The sequence below is a fragment of the Grus americana genome, chromosome 19 (genome assembly GCF_028858705.1).
Source record: "Grus americana isolate bGruAme1 chromosome 19, bGruAme1.mat, whole genome shotgun sequence".
In the NCBI taxonomy this organism is placed as follows: Eukaryota; Metazoa; Chordata; class Aves; order Gruiformes; family Gruidae; genus Grus; species Grus americana.
In genome coordinates, this window is record NC_072870.1 from 9783260 (window position 1) to 9804876 (window position 21617).

The 21617-nt window shown below is 52.9% G+C and overlaps 1 protein-coding gene across 3 annotated transcripts in view; it reads right to left on the reverse strand.

The window, feature by feature from the left end:
• Window positions 1-17730, reverse strand: part of TBX4 (T-box transcription factor 4) — a 39502-nt gene extending 21772 nt beyond the window's left edge. The window contains exons 1-4 of one of the 3 annotated variants that reach the window (XM_054847936.1): window positions 17673-17730; window positions 14584-14742; window positions 13530-13624; window positions 1433-1552 (exon numbers count right to left, since the gene is read on the reverse strand). In XM_054847936.1, the coding sequence (XP_054703911.1) occupies window positions 1433-1552; window positions 13530-13624; window positions 14584-14739 (371 nt within the window). In that variant the 5' untranslated portion in view covers window positions 14740-14742; window positions 17673-17730. Of the gene's footprint in view, window positions 1-1432; window positions 1553-13529; window positions 13625-14583; window positions 14743-16159; window positions 16381-17672 lie in introns of those variants that run through there. The other 2 variants (XM_054847933.1, XM_054847935.1) reach the window with 2 other exon arrangements.
• Window positions 17731-21617: the final 3887 nt, after the last annotated feature.

A 21617-nucleotide genomic window follows, 5' to 3' on the forward strand; every position in this document is an offset into this window, starting at 1 on the left:
GCAGGGCTCCCGCAGCCCCCGGCCAGGCGGCAGCTTTGTTGGGAAGGGGCTGCTCCCCACTGCGGAGCTGCGCGCTGGCACACGGTGCTGCCCCTCGTACCCTTCTGCCAGCTCCCCTCGCTCCCACACCACCACCACCACCACCTCTCACGGACCCAAGACCCAGCCATGAGACATCACTTAATGGCAACTCCCCTGTTACTGGGCATTGTTCTCTTATAAAACACCAATAAAAGCAATATTACCAAAACCAACAGAGACTTTCCAGCAGCAATAAAATGAAAAGGGGAAACAGCTCTAGGGTTGGCAAAAGCTAAATTAAACAGAGTTAACAACTATCCATCATCTAGGGCATAATGGTTAAAACACAAAGTGGCCGCCGCGCCATGGAGGCCCTTAGTCCGCTCCTCTTACCCAGCGGCACTCCAGGACAAAAGCGAGTGGAAAAGGGATATTTTTTTTTTTTTTTTAAACTAGAGCAACCCTAATGTGCAAGTGAATTATTACAGTTTTATAGGATGTCACCAGACTCGTTCCCATTAAGATGACTATGAAGTTTTCCATCGCTCATCTTTTCAGCAGGCAGCAGTCGGTGGAAGGGTTTGGGAAAAGCAGAGCAAAGAGTTGCGGTGAGGGAGGCTGTGGGGCGTATTTGGGGTAAAAATCAAAAGAGAAAACAACATGCTTCCTTCGTCAGAAAGCAAAAATCGTAGCTGCCTCTCGGGTGAGTAACTTTACCTTCAAAGGCACAGGGAAGCCTCTTTCTCTTCTGTTGAAGAGAAAGAAAGTCCAGAGGAAGAATGAATTAAAAGAAAAAAAACTCTAAACTGGATCTGGCATTGGACTGCGACAGGGGAAATCACTGCTCCCTTCATCAGCCGGGTCAGCGTGGCTGAACCAGGGCTTTGAGTAAACCGCTCCACGTTTTGCTTCGCAGCTGATTGCCTAAAAGCAAAATATTACTATAGAAGAAAGGAATTTAAAACTTTTCTTGACTCATGTAGATACCTAATTTTTAAGGCCAAAGTGGACCATTAGATCACGTAGTCCGGCCCCTGGTATAGTGCAGGCTGTGGCTTTACCCTCTCGCACCTGCACATGGCCAGATAACCTCCGCTTGGCCTAAAGCATCTTCTCTGAAGACATCCCATCTTGAGCACTTTGGAAATGAACAATCCACCACCTCCACTAGCAGTTTGTGCCAGTAGTTAATCGCCCAGCCTGTTAAGAATATTTTATTTTATATTTGCCTGTCTTTAACTTCCAGCCATTGGCTCTTGTATCTATTGCTGCTCCAAGAAAGAAAGCTCTGGGATGTTGGCATCCCTCCCGTGGGAAGGTATTTATGTTGGTTTCTGAGTTTGCACAGCAAACGGTTGATCCAATTGCAATTTTATTACAGAAAAGAAGGCAAACAGAAATGTTCTCTTACCATTTATTGTCACAGAATTTATACCGGTGGTCATCAGCTGGGACGATGTCAATCAACAGGATGTACTTGGTCTTGGGGTTCATTCCGGTCACTTTAACCTTGTAACTAGGAAACATCCTCCTTAGGAAAAGCAAAGGGTTAACACGTTAGTGAGCAACCTGGAGCAGTGCTGGAACTGATGGAAACTTGGAGCAGCACCCCAAAAGGCAGATCCACCGTGTGATGAATTCACGCTAGGACAAATGAGCTACAAAACATTATTGCTGCTTATACGTCACCTGAATTAAACTCACCCTTTCCAGAGATACGTGCATGAAAAGTCATGAGACCTAACTACCCTTCAGAAGAAACAAAGCGCACACGGCTTTCTCATTCACACAGTCCCAGCAGCCACAACCCCACATCCCACTGCACGTCCTAACGCAGCAGCTGAACCTGCGTTCCCTGCCACAGACTGAAAACTGAGGATTGGTAAAGCCTGGGAGGGAGACTAAGGGTTAAACCCTGCGGTGGTGCAACCAACCACCGCTCCTCTGGCCTTCCCGAATTTCCCAAATTCACGGTGTTGCCGTTAAACCCTGTTTGAGCCAGGAGCACCGCAGAGCTCCCTGCTGAAAACGCACCCGTCCCACTGATTTACCATTGACTTCAGCAGACACGTGGCAACCAACGCCAAACGGGGAACATCACGTGAACCAGTTTATCATTGAAGAACATTTATATATACGCCTTACATATCTAAAGAATCTTTATGCAATATTAAAGAATATTTTTATAAAGCTATGGCCATGAAACCAGAATATACCATCACGGTCTGGTCTTGTGGTCCAAAAGAGATGGCCCTGATGGGCACGGGCACTGCTATGGGCTTCCTGAGCCCTCGAGATGGCATCAGGAGCCGGGATTTGCAGGATCAGGCGCTTTTAGGTCCTCTGAGCAACTACTTTCTTGGCTCCATCTCCCCAACCTCCTCTTCACCCAGTAAAAAACCAAGTTAGTTGAGCAAACTGGGTCACCACAGCCTTCAAGTAACCAGCCAGAACAGAAAATTCCCCTTTCCACTGCCGTAAGGGGACAGAGGATGAGAACTGCTACATCCTGGAGACATTCTAATTACCCTAATTAATAAGGGCCCAAATTCTGATGTCGTTTCTCCATCGGACATTGAGGCCACTTTGCCCCCTCCTTTTATCCCTCCTTCCCCAACCGAGTCAGCCCAGATCTGCAGCACCATTTTGTCGCTGCGTGGGGAGAAGGCAACAAAATGGGCCCTGTTCGAAATCATTTCAATTGACTCTTTTAACCACCCTGCATAAATTCCAGATGTTTACCATGTAATTAGCCAGGACTAAAAAGGGGTGGTTTACCAATGTCCATATTTGATTTTCATTCATAAACTCTGCACTCCTCTTAACCTTGTCCTCCTACAGGTAAGCACCTGGATAAATACAGTAGGACATTTCAATTTGCGAATACACAGCCCAATTCACACGTTGAAAAAAATTGCATAAGGAATCCAATCTGAATGCCAAGATTTTTTTTTTTTTTAAATTAGGCCTTAAAATTACATTTAAAAATGAAACAAAAAAAGAGGAGAATTTGATTAAAAAACAGAAATTATACGATTTGACAGTTACTGTGTCGTACTAGGCAAACATCCTGCATCGGGGATTTTTATAACATCTAGCTTCTGAATTTCTTTTTTTTCTCAATCATTTCACTTACTGTAGTACATCCAAGCTGCTAAAGTAGCCGGACTGATATATTGTAAATGTTAAGTGCTTTTTTAATGGCATTTAAAATTAAGCTTCAGCATATGGAGTTCATATAGCATGGACATGCCTGAGTTTATAATGTTCTTTAGTATAGCCCTCTAAAATAAATACAAAGAGCCAAAGTACTACTATAATATATACAGCTGAAATTCTTTAAGGATAACAAATGGGGACTCACATCTGATTGAAGGTGTTGCTTAACTTGCAAACCGCTCGGTATCTTGCAGTGGTAGCATTGTACTCGGCAGTCGACAGACCCAGCTACAACCAAGTTTGCCAACTCTCCGCATTCTTTTCCAGGAAAACACGGGGTAGATTTTAGTAATTTGGCTGTGCACGGATATTTCATCATTATTATTAGCTGCTGCATTTTGGCCTTAAAAAAAAAAATGCAACTAATGTGCTGTCCAGGGACTTGTCAGTTTAATTTTCTTAATGAAAACATATTTCTCAACCCCTTGGCAGAGACTCATTTAGTAAATATCTCTTTGCAATACGATACAAACATGGGTTGTGCATTTCTGGTGGGAAGGCATGACAAACCAAAGAGCTGGGTCCAAGAAAATGCAGTCATAGAGTTTCAATTTTTAAAAAAAAAAAAAAAAAAAAAGCATGAGAGAGCACCTAATATCATGTCCTGGCCCTTATTAAATGTCCTGTTTGAAAAAGAGGAGCAGAAAAACCACGGCAGAGGCACCGGGCTGCACCAGCCCTGCCCGGCAGCGGGGCCGTGCCTACAGTGGGTCTATACAGCTTCCCGTCAGCCCTGGGAAGGGGCCAAAAACCTGCCTGCTTCCCCAAATTTACTCCAGGTCAATGGAGCTACTCACAGCCATGGGCTCTACGCTCAGTAGTAGCTTTGCATAACCAGCCCCTCTGCCAAATCTCTGCAGGCAGGAGCTCTCGGGCGGATGGGCGTCTCCGCAGAGGATGCTTCGCTTCGGCCAGCTTTCCTTGACAATAGTTTGCTTCATCATCTATTGCCCAGGGACCAGCAGCGGCAGAAGAATAACCCAGCGCTGCAATAAAAACTTGCCAACGTCTTGCCAAGCTGTGGGAAAGCTCAGCCTGGCTTTGGTGGGAGGTCTGAAGGAAGATCCCAGCAGACCTGCGTTTTACCCACCCTCCTTCCTGCCGCTTTGCACGACTCCAAAAGGGGTGAAAGCTTCGCTGCACGGAAACCGGTTACAGAAATTGTGAATTTGGGACTTCCTAGCGAGTGTGTCCAAGTAGGTGGCATCTGACCCTCAGTGACACCTCCTGCCTCTGAAGGCAGCTGCAGCCCTGCTGTGGCTGTGCAAACGGGGAAGCTCCGCGAGTTTAAGGGCTGGGCACATGTGCAGCACAGGATAAACCAACTATGAGGTGAAGTTCAAGCCACCAGTAATCAGATTAAGAGCAGCAATTCCTGACATCGTCCTCTTTTGTTCAGACCCAAAGCTTGGTCGAACATGGTGTCCCAGGGCTGCATGCACTAATGCCGCCGCCATCCTGGGGTGGGGGAGTCCAGGACCAGACCAATTCCTTCCCCTTCGTGCTCGTTTTTTTGAAAGCCACACAGGGTGTGTGTCTAACCCACCAGCACACGTTAGGTGTGATGGATGCTCCCAGCCAACACAGGGCAACCAGCGGGGCTGCTTGGTGAATGGGAGCCACAAAGCCACCACCAGCCCCACAGCTCCCCTGCCCGCCCAGGGACCGGCCACGAGCCCATGGCGTGCCCGTGCGACAGCCGGCGATGCACAGGTGGGTGCGGCACAAGCAGCCGAGCATCAGCCCTCACAGTCTCTTCTTCTGCAAAACACCGAGTCAGTAGACCCCAATTTTGGACATGTTCAAAACCCACTTCTCCCTCCCACCAGCTCAAGCCAGTGAAGAAGGGACCATCCAGACTCTGATGGTCTCCTGTGTCCCTCAAAGCTCTCTGCTGGGTTTAGTGGCTCCGACAGGCAGAAAGGAGACGGGAGAAAGGCTGCGGTGCCTCACTCCTGTGCGGGTGGGACATCTGATACGGCATTAAAATGCCACGGCCTGGCACCTGGTCACTGGGGGCTGAGGTGCAGGATGATGCCCTGGGGAGGGCAGAGGGGCTGAGCCTGACTCTGGGGACCGCGGGCAGCAGGAGCAGGGCCGGCATCGCCGGGGCTTGGCACCGCGCTGCCACAGCCCCAGCTAAACCCTTCCCCGCAGCTCTGTGCAGATGAAATGTAGCAAAAACAGTAAAAGCCAGGAAAATAAACAAGCAGCACAACTCTGTGGCCCTCCCAAGCTTCAAAGATGATGTGCGAGTGAATTATTTGTTCTGATAATGAAGCAGTCATTGCTTAGCTAAGTTTATGCTAGGCACATTTTATCTCTACATGATATTCACAAATTGTTTTAAAATGAACTGTTAGAATAAGCATCTCTTGTTTATTTATTTATTCTATTACTATCCAATCCCCTTAACCATGGAGCAGTTACTGACATGGAGCCAAAGCTTCTATTATGTTCAAACAAAGTTTAATTAATGTGTAATTGGTTGGTTGGATTTGGAAGCGAGCGATAAGAGGAAAGCTTTGGTTTCGTTTGGAGCAGCAATTCCCAGCCTTTCAGGCTCCCCAGGCTTGGCCACTTCATGGGCATCTTGTGTTTCAATCCCCACACAAGCAGGCCTGGTTGGTCCTGGAGACATGGGTGACTGCAAGGCTCCCAGGTTCAATAAAGTCTTATTTTTAGGTAAGGGACAGCAACCCATCACAGCCAGAAAAGCCAGGAGTAGCAGAGCTGATCAAAGAGCTCAAAGCACTCATCTGAGCACCGACTGCCCCATGCCATGCTGCACGCCAGGACCCGCGTGTCCCAGGGACACGGGCTCATGTCACGGTACTGCTGGGCGATGAGGTGACCTCTGCAAACCCCTCAGCCTTCCCCACCGTCCTGCTCACGAGGATTTGCTCTGACCTTCCTCGCTTAGACGCAAACATCATTTCTGATGCTCCTACTGACACATTAGCTAGGAAAAGGTTTCTGTGACCAGCACACGGTAAGCAAGGAAGCCATGGGGAACTCAACTGGTATTTCCATAGAGAAAACTGTGTGGAAACAAGACACCTGAGTCCTGTTGGAACAACCCAAGTCATGTCCTCACCAAAGGCTGTCAGTGCTCTCTGAAGCCCATGGGAATGTGTGGACTGGTGGTCACTGCATGTCCCTGTGGTGTGGATGGTGCTTGAGGCACTATCGAGTGCTTCCTTCTGTTCTTTAGGGGGTAAAAATGTCACCCAGCCCTGCAGTAGCTCAGCAACTTAAGGCCTGTTTTCAAAAGGAGTTTTGATAAGACAAAGATTTCCAAAGACAGACAGTGATTTTACAATCCTCGATTTTGGGGTTGTCATGTAAAGCGATGACTGGATTTCCGGAAGCTCCTGCTCGGTGCTGCCTGGAAAGGTGATGCTTATGGCATATTAGGTTGTGAAAGGATCAGAAAAACAAGAAATCACTCGACGTGTTAGCTAACAAGGCCTATCATGGCTGCAAGACCACCTCCTCAGAAGCTGCAGGGCATGCAGAGATGCCTCCAGTGATGGTTTCAAAGCACTGAGGCAGATGACATGCCTACATCCCTGATAATGACTAATGTGGCCCCAAATTCTTCTTGAGAATTGGCCATGGCAGCTTAACGATGCTTCTCCTCATCTTCATTGGTAGGATGGAGAGGAATGGTGTGCAGAGGCTTCAAGAACCATGTTTCCATTCAGATGACCTTTCTTCTTTTTTCTAATTTCCCTTCTTTTGACAAGTATTTCTTCCACTGACTTAACGCATCTTTAAAAATAATATTCTCCGGGGCAGATTAAAACAAATTTGGGGATGTCAGCTGTTTCTTTTAGCCTTTTAAATGGCATTTCCTTTTTGATAGATTCTTGCTTTCAGAAAATACTTTAAAGAGATCAAAGAGTTTTTCAACAGGGTCCCATTTTCCCAGTGTATCCTAACCCTCAGTCCCTTATTTCTCTTATCACCCACGCCACTCCGCTATGACGCTCTGTATACAAAGTAAGAGCAGTTAACTTTGAAGTGCTGGATTAGCCCATGCCAGATCCTTGCCTCAGAATAACAAACAATACAGGTTCAACAGGAGTTCTCATCAGTAGTTCATTTTTCAGCTCCAAATTCACTGTCACTAACACAAGCAACATTGAACTCTCAGTCTATGGACAGATAGGAGAGATTTATCTGGTGGCAGGACCATGACCTAGTGATGAGAAGGTCAGACAGTTAAGGGATTTTTATATTTTGGAATGGCGAGGTTGTATTTTTTTTCTTCTGGCTAGCGCATCTAATTTTTAAATAAAACATTGTTTCTCACATACTTGAGAACTTGGTTAGCTGGATGGCTGCTTTTGTGGTCTAGAAACATTTCCTCTCTTCGCCCATGGTAACTTGAAACACAGGCAGGCTTCTTGCTGTGGGATGCTTCTCCGGTGCTTTCGTTTTGCCATAACTGAAGTTGAGCAGAAAAGATCCCAACATGCCGGAAGATGGGAGAGGTGGGTGCCGACAGCCTCCGACAGCACCAGCAGCACAGCACAGATGTACCTCAGAGAGAAGCTGTGCAAGAGCATGGCCGATGACCTGGCACTGCAGCATTTCAGGGCAGGTTTGCTCCCTTACCAGCCCGGCTCCCTCCATGGTGCAGCTCCTCCAGCTCCGTTGGCTCCGCAGGGGCTTTTGGAGGAGCCATGGGCAGCCTTGGCATTGGTGCCAGGCCGTGTGCCGGCTCATCGGTGCAGAGCAGGAGATGATCTGCAGTCCCTGTGCCCATGAGCCTTCGATGCAAAGACAGAGCCCAAACCATGGGGATCCTCCCCAGACGGTTTGGGCTTGACCAAACCCTTCCCGGCAACCCTGGCCAGCACTGCCACAGCTCCAGTCTAAGGACAAGCGGAGAAAGTTTTGGGAACACCCTTCACCATGAGCATCCCATGTCTTTAACAAACTAAAAGCAAGGATTGCTGTTTGAAGAGAGAAGCGTATTAAAAACTAAAATCCCATCCCTGCCCTACTCGGCGTGCACAAGCTCTGCCTTCCTTGCCAAAGCTGTCGACATCTTTAGCAGCACGGCCAAGAGCCATTGGAGTTTGCTCCTGCTCCTTTCTCTGAAAGCAGGAGTTTGCCCGAACAGGGTAATTCCAGGACCCCGAATTTAGGACTAAGCAGATCAAACATTCCTTAAATATCTACTTTATTTCCAAGTTTTAAATTGATGGCTCACATTCCATTGCTGATCTCGGATATTAAGGTTTGCTTTTGGATCAAAAACCTTTAGCAGAGATTCTTGTAACTGCCTCAAAAGATTCTGGACAAATATTTCCCTTTAATTGTAATGAGAACTGGGCATCCATATGCCCTACAGAGCCATGGAAAATTTAACTTTTAAAGGATTATTCACAGAGGAAAGCTGCACCAGCTTAGCCAAAGCATTTATACTTCTTCAGACCTTGATGTCCTAAAAACTAGTCTTATTTTGGTTTACTAAAGTTGATTAGGAACAGATTTTTTTAAACTGAAATAAGCCACTTTTAAAATGAAACTTGAACATCTAAAGGGGGTTTGCGTCTTTTCCACACATGCAAGCTGCTTTATAGATTTTTTTTTCTGTGCAATATTTTCCTACATATGCTTCTTAAAACTTGCTACCATAAAGACTGAAGCTATCTTTGTACCTGTGCACATCCTGCACTCCAGCCAAAACTGAATTTCAGTATTCCAAGTCTCCTCCTCACATCACTTGGATGGTTGTGCTGCCATAGAGGAATTACATAGTATTTTCTCTTCAGTAACTGTTCATGAAAATATGACCAGACATCCTGTGAAATGGTATTTTTTTACTGATTAGCCATAAGCTGCATCAAATTGCTTGTCCCTGGCAATATCTGGAGAGAAATTGCAATGCTGCAAAGACTGGCACCTTGGAAAAAACTAGGGAACAGCTAGAGTTAAATAAAAACTAACTGAAAAAAATAAATCCTGAGCCATGAAGACTGCAAAGATGAACTTCCTGCAGAAATAAGGTCTGGAAGATGAGATTTCACAAAGAATTATGAGAGACAAAGTGGGGTTTGCCACAAGGTTAAAAAAAAAAAACCCAAAAACCCTACAATTGTTCGGTTAAATAATAGCACGTAGGAATGAGAAGATGAAATCGGAAAGCAAGATTTATAACGAAGTCTCTGGTTTGCTTTCTGCTTTACCTACCCCTCGTACAATTTCATCACTACGGAATGCCTGAACTCCAGCAGGAAAGGCGCGCGCCTTGCTAGGACGGGCTCAGGCTCAGGCTCAGGCTGTGCAAAGCCCGACAGGCACATCCAGAGCGATGCCCCGCGCAGCAGGGCTGTTAGAAGGAAGGAATTCAGATGTATATCTGCATCTCCATCCTCCAATATACCCTGTCCCCTTTATTACCATCTAAATTGATTTTATTAAATTGAATTTATTAAATTGATTTAATAGGCTCTCACCGCCTGGAAAATGTTGGTTGGTTGGGGGGTTTTTTTTAATAAATTGGGGGATTTTTGAAAAATTATAACCTTGTTTATAAACACAGGCATGCACAGCCCGATGTGATGCTGGGCTCATTCCTCCGTCCCGGGAAGGCGACCCAGCCGCGCCGGCAGCGGGCAGCGGGGAACGGGCAGCGGGGAACGAACGGGCAGCGGGGAACGGCTGGAGCCGCCCCGCCGGGGCTCAGCGGTGAGAGGCTTCTCGGAGGAGCGAGCCGGGCTCGCAGCCACCCGAACAACGGGCTTTCATCTGCAAACGGCACCAGCGCCCGAGCCACGCTGCCTTCCGAAAAAAAAAAAAGAAAAAGAAAAAAAAAAACCAGCAAAAAACCTGCTCTGTAAAATGCCACTCGCGATGGTCAGCGCTTAAAGAAATCACGCGTGGCCCGTTTTCTTCTCGTTTCCCTCCGGTTCAGGCAGCCCATGGGTACCTACAGCTCCAGGCAACGGCAGAGACGGGGCAATTTTTGCACTACATGTAACGCAGCCTTTAAACCCCAGCAACAGCAAATCCTCTGGAGTAGAAATTCGTAATTAGAACAAACCTCAAATAGGAGGAACAAGGAAAGGTTCTGATTTATGGAGCCCAGCGTCCCATCCTCTGGGCGCTGCGATGGGCAGGATTTTATGTTTGAAGGAGGCAAGCGGTTTTATGCAAAGTTCAGGGAACTTTGCTAACATAAACTTTTTATCTTTTGATGATCCTTTTAATATAAAATAATCTCTTTTTTTTTCCCTCCCACAATGAAGCAGTCGAACATTAAAAAGATAGCGAGTGCATTTTAAAGATGTTTCCACTTTATAAATCAAGCTTTCTTGGCAACAACATGATTTCTATTTCAATGCTGAGCTTGCTGTGTTCTCCTAATGTCTCCTACAGATCAGCCCTAAGAGGGAGTAATAATCCCCCAAAGTAATTCTCAGCCCTAAATTCTCGATAATTTATAGTTGACTCGTTCTGTGGAGTTCTACAAAGAATGAAACAAATGACTCCCCCTCTCCCCCCCACTAAGTTATCAATATTTGCCTTGTTTATACAAAAAGGCTATTTTACACCATTGCCATGGAATTAACGCTTCCGCTGAGCTTTACATTTCCTCTCCATTGAGTGAACTTGTCATTAAAGTCACTTTTTTTGTTGTTTGAAATTTTAAAATCAGGCTTCAATTTCTTTTCGTTTGTGCCCCTTGAGGTCAGACAGACCGACATTTAAGTGATTTCAACTAACTGCATTCAGGGGCATCTCTGTGCCTGCTGGGAGGGGGATTAGAGTCCTAATTAGTGCCTGCAATTAGCTGTTTTCCCTCTTCCCCCTCACCCCCCCCCCCCCCCCCGCTACTAAATGCAAGTGCATACAAATCTCCATTAACCATCATTTTTTTAATTGGGTCAAGAGGAGGTTTATTATTGCTATTCTTTATTTAAATAGCTCGGCTAAAATAAAATCTGCATGAAGTAATACTTTTCATTTCGCCGTTTGCATTACGATTCACGGTATATTCCTGCTTTTGGGCTGCCCTCGTCTCAGCACGGACACGAGTGGCTCAGCCTGGCACTCGGTAGGAAGGAAGAGACTTAAGCGATCACGGCATTTAAATCGCTCGATTCTTCTGCCGTCCTCATGCTAATTATTTTGTGCGTTTTTGCTTTCGCTGCTGCTGGAGAACCCGGCCCGGGGACAGGGCGGGACAGAACCGGGTCCTGGCACCGGCGCGTCCCCGGCGGCGGCTCCGCTCAGCCCCGGCCCCGGCAGCATCGCCCCTGGCCGGCAGCGCGGCGGGCTGCGCTCCCGCGGAACGGGCTCCGGGGCTGGGTAGTCTTTGGACTCGCTCCTAACACTGATAAAAATGTTGCCCTTTATTTTGACGCCCTTTGCAGTTGGACGCAGAGGAAAGAAATGAAGTGACTATTTTGTTTCATGTTATTCATCAGCATTTCGGCCATTTTTTTAAATTAAAAACTATATCTAAAAAAATAAAAATGCTTGATGGTGCTGCACTGATTTTCGCAAATGGAGAATTTGGCTTAGATAACTTAAAAAACAAAGTTTTGTACATCTTGGGGTCAATCCCCCCCATCCCCTCAGTCCCAACCACATGTTCCTGAAAGGTGACTACGTGTGCACTGCCAGCTCCACCGGACAAAGAATGTGGGACTGAGCCCTATACATATGGATTTGTTTAAACAATCCACGTTAAGACTTACTAAGAGATAACATGCACATTTGGGATGCTTAGGGTCTAGAATTTGGTAAAGATATTACACGTCCCGCACAGACACACTCAGATACTATAAATTAAGGGTGAAATATTTGAGGTCTTGATCCCCTAGTCTTAGCTGACTTAGGTAGCAGACCTATCAAAATGAATCCGGCTCTTCACATCAGTAGACACTACAGAACAAGTCCTAAGATTTTATACACTAAAATGTAGTGTGATAAGGACAGAGTTACCTGCACAATCACTTCATAAATAGGCCAAATAGCAAACAAATTGAAGATCGCCGGCACATACACCCCCTCTCCAGGGGGACTAACGGGAATATCTTGGTTATTAGACTAAAGCTTCCCCGCACTGGCCAGCTGCTGCACAGAGCAGCGCTGCCGGGGATGGGGGAAAGGAGAAGGAAACCGCTCATCAATCCCCAAATCCAAAGCCAGGGGTTTGGGTCTGGGTTTTGCAGTGTGAGCAGCAAAGAGGAGAGAAGATGCCTCCCCCTGAGCCCCCCAGTTGCCCTGTACGAAGGATCAGGGACCACAGGGAAAAAAGACTGCATAGATATTGATTGTGGGATTGTTATTTTTTTTCTACTTTCTCCCCATTATTTGAGTATTCTCCCCCACAGCTCTCTAGCATGATGTAAAATCAGCAATCACAGGGCATGGCAGAACCACACAGCTGTATGAGAATTAAATGGATTTTAATACCTAAGTCTGGCGATTTTTCCCTTCCAGCAGCAGGAATATGAGCTCGCTGCCGCAGAAGCCAAGGACAGATATTTCAGTGCCCACAGTGGGAGCTGACTAGTTTTGTTGGGAACCATCTGACTCCCAGGCTGGTGATGGTCTGAGGTTTAATTCTGATGTTTAATTTTCTGAAATTAATTCTGTCATCCCCCACCTGAGCAGCCCCGGGTGGAAAGGGAGCCCTTAGCAGACACAGGGATGGGCTCCCTGGGGAAGCGAAGTCCCTGCGAGCCGCTGGGCTCCCTCCCGCCTGGGCCTGGGTGTGCACGTTGAGGGAGTTCTTGTTTGGTAAAAAATCAGTGTTTGTTTCCAAAGAAAGGCAGAAATTTTTTCCACACTTAATAGGATAAAAGTGGTACCTGTCTCTCTCTCAGTTTTGAGATTAAAAGCATAGCCTAAGCCTTCATATCGCTAAAACTTCGGCGCAAAGTACCAGCACAGGTATTAGTGCACTGTGCAGAAAAGGGGAGTGGGGTTTGCTCTGGGGAAAACAAAAACCAAAAGTAGAGCCAAAATCATGCTAACATCTTAAAATCCCAAATAATAAAATTAAGAATTCCCAAAGAGAATCGGGACTAAATGTAGCAAATGACTCCTCAATTCTTTCTTGCATCCACAATCTCGTCACCACACTCAAACACATGCACAGTTTACACTGAAAAAAAATGATCTTACTGAAATCTGCAATCACAATAATAAATTTTTAAAATGACACTGACTGCAGTAGCTCTGCAAAACCCAGTCTCGGCAAACAGGGACATTTCATACAGATCAGAAGCAATACATTTTCACTGGGAATTTTCACTAACCTGCCTGCTTTGGTTATTATCATTTCGGTGCCAGCTTCATGAAATTTCTTCCATAGCTCCTTCTCATGGAGATAGACTTTGATATTTTCTATTGTCTGGAAAAATAAAGATAATGAGAATAGCAAGAAATAACTGAGAAAACCTAGGAGAGGGGCTGGGGAGGGCCGCGGGAAGGGCAGCGGGGCTCGGTGGCTGAGCACCCAGGACCAGCGCCGCAGCCGAGGCGCCGGGCGAAGCCACACCAGCTTCGGTCCTGCCTGTGCGGGAGGAGGATGGAGTCCCAAAAATTCCACTGCCCTTTGCCAAAACTAAGAGAAACAAACTGAGGCTGGTTTTAATTGCAGACTTTCACATCCAAGCAGGACACTGCGGCCAAAGGGGGTTTTTTCCTTTTTTTTCTCCTTTTTTTTTTTTTTTTTGGTAGGGGTTTCCGTGCCTCGATGGGGCAGACGGACCCCGCTGTCACCCTGGGGGTCCCAAAAACCGGGGGCAGGAGCATCCGCGGGGACACCGGCGGAGACACGCGGATCCGCTGAGCAATGAGCGCGTCCAGGGCCGCGGTTTCTGAGCGGACCCGTTCCTTTCCGCGGGATGCCGGGGGCAAGGCGGAGGCGCCGGCCGGGCGCGGGGGGCGAAGGCAGAGAAGCCGCGATGTGCCGAGAGACCGCGGGCGGACCCGGCGTTGTATTTAACGGGGAAGAAAAAAAAAAAAACCCAACGAAACCCACCGCCGGGCCGGATCCTGCTCGGGAGGAGCGGCCGCAGCTCCGCCACCCGACGAGCCCCGACGGCGGGCGTGGGGCGGCCTGCTTTGCAGAAGGTAAAAATAAATAATAATAATAATAATAATAATAATAATAATAATAATAATAATGAAAAAACAAGTAAAGAAAAATGCTATTTCCTCGCAATTCTCGCTCCCGGGTCGTGAGCGAGGGAGATGCACGGCCGTGGGAGGCCTGGCTCCGGCACCGCTACCCGCGCTCCGGCCGGGCTGGCGGAGAGAGCGAGGGGCGAAGCCATCGGGCAGGACGCGGGGTCGGGCGGTGCGTACCTGCTCGGGGTCGGGGAGCTGCGGGCTGCTGAGCGGCGTGCTGCTCCCCCCGGCTACGCCGAGGACGGGGGAGCCGGCGGAGGAGTCCGCATGGCCGGGCGCGGGGGCTGTTGGAAACCCTTCCTCGGTTTCAGACAGGCTTTTCTCCTGGAGCATTTCCTTGGAGGGAGAGAGGCGCACCGTTAGCTCGCAGCACCGGGGGTCACGTCCAGCCCCTGTCCCCCTCGCAGCCCCGGGCACGGCCACCTGCGGGGTCAGGCCCTCCCGGCCCGGCCCGCGGTTCTTCCTCAGGCAGCGGCACTCGGCGAGACTGGGACGTGACACCCCCGGCCCCGGGGGGAAAGCCGCTGTGCCCGGGAGAGCCGGGCCGGACCCGCCTGTCCCCGTGGGGGAGCCGCCCACGCGTGGCTGCGCTCCCGCTTGAGGCCCGGACAGCTCATCTCAGATGTGACCGCATCCCCCCCAGCCCCGACCCTTTCTCCTCTCCCCCTCGCTTTTTGCCCCCGTGCGGGACCGGTACCCCTCGGGGAGGGCAGTCCGGCCCGGCCGGTCGCTCTGCCCCGTCCCGTCGGGGCTGCGAAAGCTTCGGGGACTTCGCGACGGCGCTCGGGGCCGCGGCGATGCGCTGCGGCGGAGCCGGGCGGCGTAAACAGACGGAGTGCTGGGCTCCGAGATAAAAGGGCCCCTCTTAAACTTGGACGGAGACTGGGAAAAGCCAATAAAGATAAGGTCTGACAGCTCCGCCGGGGCTGCCGCGCATCAACCCCGACTTTTACAGCGCGGAGGGACGCGGCCGCCCGCCCCGCTCCCCGCTCGACGGACGGACGGACGGACGGACAGACGGACGGGCAGCGCCGGCGCGGAGGGGGAACGGCCCCGAGGAGGCTGCGGGGTACCGGCCCCGGGAACCGAAACCGGCGCTCCCCACAGGGAAACGCTGACGGCACCCGGACTCGCAGCCCCCGACGAAGCGCGCCTCTCCCCCGGCCCAGGGAAACTCCCGGCCCCGCGCCGCCAAGGCTGAGCCGCCCCCCGGGGCGACAGAGGCGGAGGGGAGAGCGGGGCCGAGACCCCCAGCCCCAGCAGAGCTTCAGGGAGAGCGCCAACCATGGAGACGGACAGCCAGCCCGGCTCTGTGCGAGCGGGCACACACACTGCCGTGCACAGCTGCACCGTACGCGCCGCGGCCCCCGGGCAGGGAGCGCCCGGGGAGCCCCCGGCCGCAGCGGCTCGCACGGTGCCCCGAGAGCATCACCGGTCCCCCCGCCCGGCTCGGGGGACGGGACGGGGCGGCCCCAGCCCGGCCGAGGCGCGGATGTTCCCGGCGGCCAACCCGCACCGCGGGGCCGGGTGACCCGGGGGAGCACAGGTGGGAGGCGGCGGCGGCCACCCCCGAGGGCCCGGCTCCTGCCCGCGGCGGGGACCCCGGTGCTCCCGGGGACGGAGCAGGGTCGCAGGCCGGGGGAGCAGCGGAGCAGGCTGGCGGCGGCCGCCCCGGCACAGGCCGGGAGCTCGGCGGGCTGCAGGGAGCCCCGCACCCGTGGAGCCCTGCTCCCTCCCTTCCTTCCCTCCTCACCCCGGGAACTCACACGGCCGGCCGGGGGGCAGGAGGCGCAGCGGGGGGCTCCGGGCTTCGCCTGGGGGCGGCTGCGGCATGAAGGGCATCCGCGGGGCAGCGCGGCGGCTGCGCGGGGCGCTCAGGCCGGGCGCGGCTCCGCGGCCCCCGATGGCAGCGGCGTGCGGGGCATCCCCCGCTGCGCGGATTCACTTTCCCTTGATCTTGGCGGAAAATGTTCCATAAAGATCCAGTTTGGGGCCTTTCGACTCCCTCCCTCTTTGTCTCCCCCTCCCTTTTCCCTTCCCCTCCTGTTGCTGACGTTGCCGCTGTCAATCACGTCCCCACAGACCGGCTCTGGCCCGCTCCGCCCGGCCCGGACCGCTCGCCCCGGCCCCGGCCCCGCGCCCGCCCGACGGCCTGCACCGGGGGGCACCGGCCGGGGGCAGCGACCGCCCAGCCCCCGCGCACCGGGCCCGGTCGCGGCCTTCCCCGGCCTGCCCTGCCTGCCTCGGCGCTACGCCGGGCCTGGCGGCGAGCGGAGCCGCTCGCTGCTCGGGGGGGAGCCCGGTGATGGGGAACACCCCCAGCTCCGCCGCCCCCTCCCAGCCCCGATGGTCCTGGCGCTCCCCACTGCCCGCCGGGGAGCAGGGTCGGGCCCGGGGCTGAAGCGGGGGCAGGAAGGCCGCGGCGGGCACAGGCCGCGCTGGAAGGGCGCTTGGCTCGGCAGGCCGGGCGGTGCGGGGCGGCGGGACCCCGCCGCAGGAGCCGGGGCCGCCCGGGAGAGGCGATGGGAAAAGGCTGGGCCCGGGCCGGGGTCACGCTTCGGGAGGGGTCCGCAGCCTCCGCGGCTTCCCCGGCCCTGCTGCACCGGCAGCCAAACTGCCCGCGTGCCGCCGGCCTGGGGCCGGTCTTCGGGTGCGGGTCTGCCCGAGCGCCTGGGGAGGGGGACAGGGCTCCCCGTCCTCCCTCGGTCGCGGAGGGAGCTTGTTTGGTTTTGCAAACAAAGCGGCGGCGAGACCGGGCCGCCGGGGCCAGCCCCACCGGAGCTGCCCCGAGGTGAGCGCGGCAGGGGGAGAAGCGCTCCCGGCCCCGCACCCTCCGGCCACGGCCACCGCCTGCTCGGGGCTCCCACCGCCAAGCCAAACTCCCAAATCAGGGGGAGCACCCCCTCGGGAGAGTCACCGAGTATTTTCACGACTGAACGGGCCGCTTGAGCTCTGCTGTCGCGATTATCAAGATACACACACAGCCACCCCCCCCACCCCCCCCGCAGGGCTGCTGTCGGTGCTGCCCGACATTTGCTGAACGGGCCCTCGCATCCACCCGCAGCAGAAACGCGCCCAGGCTCCCGCGCTACCCCCTGTGGTTATGCCTATCGCGACAGCCCCGCTGCTGCCCATCGCCCTATATCGCGACAGCCTCGCCTGGCTCTGCTCTGCATCGCGCCCCCCGCGTCCCCGCGCAACCCCTCCGCCGGGCTGCGCCCCGCTCCGCACCCGCGGGGAGGGGGCGGCGGGCGGGAGCCGCTTACCCGAGCCGGCCGGTCCCGGGCGGACGCCGAGGTGCCGCTCGCCTCCCGCAGCCCCGGGCTCACAGGGACACCGCCATGAGCCGGCGGGGCTTCACGGGGCAGGATTTTTATCGGGGTTTTCTTGAAAGTGAATTTAAACCCAAACTCACTCCCACCGTCACGTGGTGCCGAAATTGGGAACAGGAGCAGAATAAAAAGTAAACTGGTGTCAACCTCTTAATGAACCTTTTCCCCACTCCTAACAAAAAAAAAAAAAAAAGGCAAAAAAAAAAAAGGCCCGGGCGGGCCGGGTTATGCGAGCGAGGGAGCGGCGAGCAATTCCCGCAGGAGCCGACGGGCCGGGACCGGGGCTGGCGGCAGGTGAGACCGGGCCGGCGGCGGGCCCCGACGTGCGCCTGCGAGGCCGAGGCGAAGGGGGGCCCGCGCCCGTGCTGCTCCCGCACAGACAGAGCAGGGGCTGAGGACGGCCTGGGGGTGAGGAGCCGTCCCGGTGGAGCCTCGGTGGGAGCGGGGAGGCCCGGCTCGGCCGGGGGGTCCCGGAGCGCCGCTGCCCGCCACTGACCTGCTGCGCTCGGCCCTGTGCGCGGCCGCGGTGGTTTCCGCAGGTTGCAGCTGCCTCTGAGCCACGGACTAGCCCCGTACCCCAACTCCACCGCGGCGGGAGGGGAGAACCTGCGCAGAGCCGCGGAGGTTGCGCGCAGCCGCCCCCCCGCTTGGGCCGCTCTGTCCCGCCGCCAGTTCCCACCTGCGGGCCGGGCTCTCCCCGCAGGCTGCGGGGCCCAGGGCGGCTGCCGAGGGCCGGACTGCACGGCAAGGTGAATTTTTGTATTTACTCTGCGGCTGGTGCCGGTCCCTCGGCTTTGTTTGGGTGAGTCTCCCTCCACCCCTTCCTCCCGCAGCCGCGGACAGCGGGAATCACGGATGCTACCAGCGCTTCCCTCCATTAAGTGCAATTTCCCCCCCCTCGAACAAAAAAACAGGGTGGAGGGGACGATCCCCAAGTGGGGATGATTTAATTAAAGCAAAGCCAAAACCTCCCCCTCCTCCCTCCAGCCCGCGGCCCTCCCCGTCTATGAGGACGGGGATGCTGGAGCGGCGGTGTCGGGCCCTTTCCCTGCCGTGTGGCCCCGGCTGAGGCTGTCCGCGCTCGGCGGCACACCGACCGGCACCTGCCCGCGGGGTGCCCCGGGCCCCCCCTCAGCCACCACCCGCACCGAGACGGCGGGGTCGGTGCCGGTGGGGCTCGGCCGGGGCCGGGGGAAGCTGCGGCCGGTTTCATCACTGCCGAGGGGCGAAGCGTTCCGGCCGGCCGGAGCCCCCCGGCTGCGGCATCGCCGTGCGTTTCCCGGAGGCTCTGGCAATTCACGGCGAGGCTCGAAACCAGCCCGACTGTCATCACCCGGTAGATAAACGGCCGGATCCCCGACGGCAGGGTGGCTCCTATTCACGGCTCATCATCGCCGAGTCAAAGGAGCAGGCAGGGGGAGGATAAGCCCCGCTTTCAGGGACCGGCGCTCCAAACCACTCATCACTGTCACCGAGCTCGCTCATGCCTTGGCCCTAAACACCGGCGATTAATAAAAGTTTACTGTCGCTTTTCTCCAATAATTACACTCAGTCTGCGGGCCGGGAAAAAACCGAGCGGGCTCAGATCTGCGGGGATGCTCCACCGCTTTTCCAGCCGCGGCGGGCAGCGCTGCTCCCTTTGGATCGCTCCTCTTCCCCCCCCCCCCCGCCAAGAAAAGCTGCTCCTCTTCCCCAAAGAAAACCTGCCAGCCACGACGGAGACGAGGGGAGAAGCACCCGACGGTACCCGGCGGCCGGGCGGCCCCGACGGCGGCCGCGGCTCGGAGCCCCCGTGCGAGGCGGAGGGCGGCGGGGGGAAACCCTGCGGGGTCCGGCCCCGGCCCCGCTCCCGCCCTGGCCCCGGCTCCCGTGAAGTCAGGACCGAGCCTCGGCCGCTTGGGTTGGCATAGATTTATTGGCTTGAGCGGAAACTCACCGGTTTACACTGCCGAGGAGGGTTTGAATGGATGAGGACTGAGAAAAAGTTGCCGAATTTGGCCAGTAATAAGGCTGGAAGAATGGAGCGCTAAAACCGAATTATGCATGTACTCGGGAGGAATTACACAGCATCAGATTCGGGCTTCTAAACAGGGACAGTGCCAAATTTCTAATAACTGTGTAATATGCTTATTTATACCATACAAGGACTTACAAACCTCATTGTGCATAGCAGCTGGGTCATATTTCTTTACCCTTCCATTCCTCAGGCTCTTTTGCCAAGAGACTGGTACCAAACACTTCTAGGCTGAAAGGAAAACACAAAATTAAATTGCAAAGAAACGATGACAGGAAGCATGGGTAAGATACAGGCTGACATGCGGCCCTTTAATCTTAAGCATCTGCCTAAAATAGATGGACTAAGGGGGTATCGAAAATATGCACGGTTTTAAATGCAAGTGATTCTGTGCTTCTAAATCGTTCAGTCGAATTATCCGCATGAATTTGCCTGACCTGGGCACGTTTGTAGGCTCTAAGGCTTTGTTTTAGACGATTATGTAAATATTTTAACGAATGTTTTAAAACGTTGTAAACTAATGCGTTACTCAGTCTTGCACCAAGCTCCAGTGAAACTGGGAAAATCAAACAAACAACATATTCCGATTTGTTTTTAAATATTTCGGGGATATTTGGTAATTTTGTCCCAGCGTATCAAGTGTACTTACCCTTCGTAATTTCAAGCAAAGCTATGTAGGATGCAAACAGGCAACCAGTAATATAATTAAACTATGAACGAATATTCATGTATCTAGATGTTTTTTGAAAACTTAAGTATTTTACAAACAAAAGCAAACAATTATAGAATTGTTTTATTTTTTAAAACTAACACTAATTTTGTCTAAATGCTCTGGATTTTTATTTTTGAATATGCTGCCTTACTGTTTTTTAAAGTAGCATCTAGAAAAATAACATTTCAAGTCCATTGCACATTTTGTATGGAAGAGACTTTACTGTGAGCTCGGCAACACTCTGTGTAAGAATGAATAGTCCAGAGATCACTGCCCTGGTGAATGTCAGACTGAGATAGTCCCCAATGGTCTTTCCTAGCCAAAGGTCTGATTTAACTTCAATATATTAAAAAAAAAAAAAAAAATTGCTCCACTTGCTTTGCAATTACTTTTTTGTTTTTTTAATGAAAAGAACCCTAAAGCTACAGCGTGCAGGAGCACGGGAACAGGCAAACAGGGCCACGCCGAAATGGAAATAATGCTTTAAAAAATAAATGCAGAACAATGCCCAGCACTCAGCGCATTGTGATTTTTACGCAGCCTGGCTGCAAGCACCACGGCGGCCGCAGCTCCGCTTTGCTTCCTGCACCAAGCCAAAATGGTGCTGCCGGGCCGGGGTCCGAGCAGGCCCTGCCATCACCGCTCTGCACGCCGCCGCCGCCGCCATTTACGGCAGGTCAGCAGGTCAGCGCTTCTGGTCGCACAAGCCTCCGGTTAGATGTGCTGTTGTCACCGGCACCGCGGGGTAACCTTGGCCAAGACCTGGAGGACAGCCTGGGAGAGAAGGGACTCAGGCAGCGGCGTGGGTCAGGGTGGCAGCCTGATGTGTGCGCGGAGAGGGGAGAGCAGCCCCAGGGCAGCTCAGTGTCTTGCGGGGACCTTGGTGGAGTGGGAGGAGGACTCATGGAACCTCCTGGGTAAGCTGCTCTGGAGCACATAGGCTACGAGCAAAAACGAGACGCACATAAATCCACCAAGTGACAACACTGCAAGTCACTTCTCACCAGGCAGGAAGAAAAGAGGAGAGGCTTGTCTCAGAAGCCTTGCAACAGAGCAAGAAATTGCCTTAAGGTATTGCAAAATCAGGCCAGCGCGCTCTCAGAGCAATGCGTCGTGGCTCTGCACGGCATACTTGGCATCATCGTTCCATCAC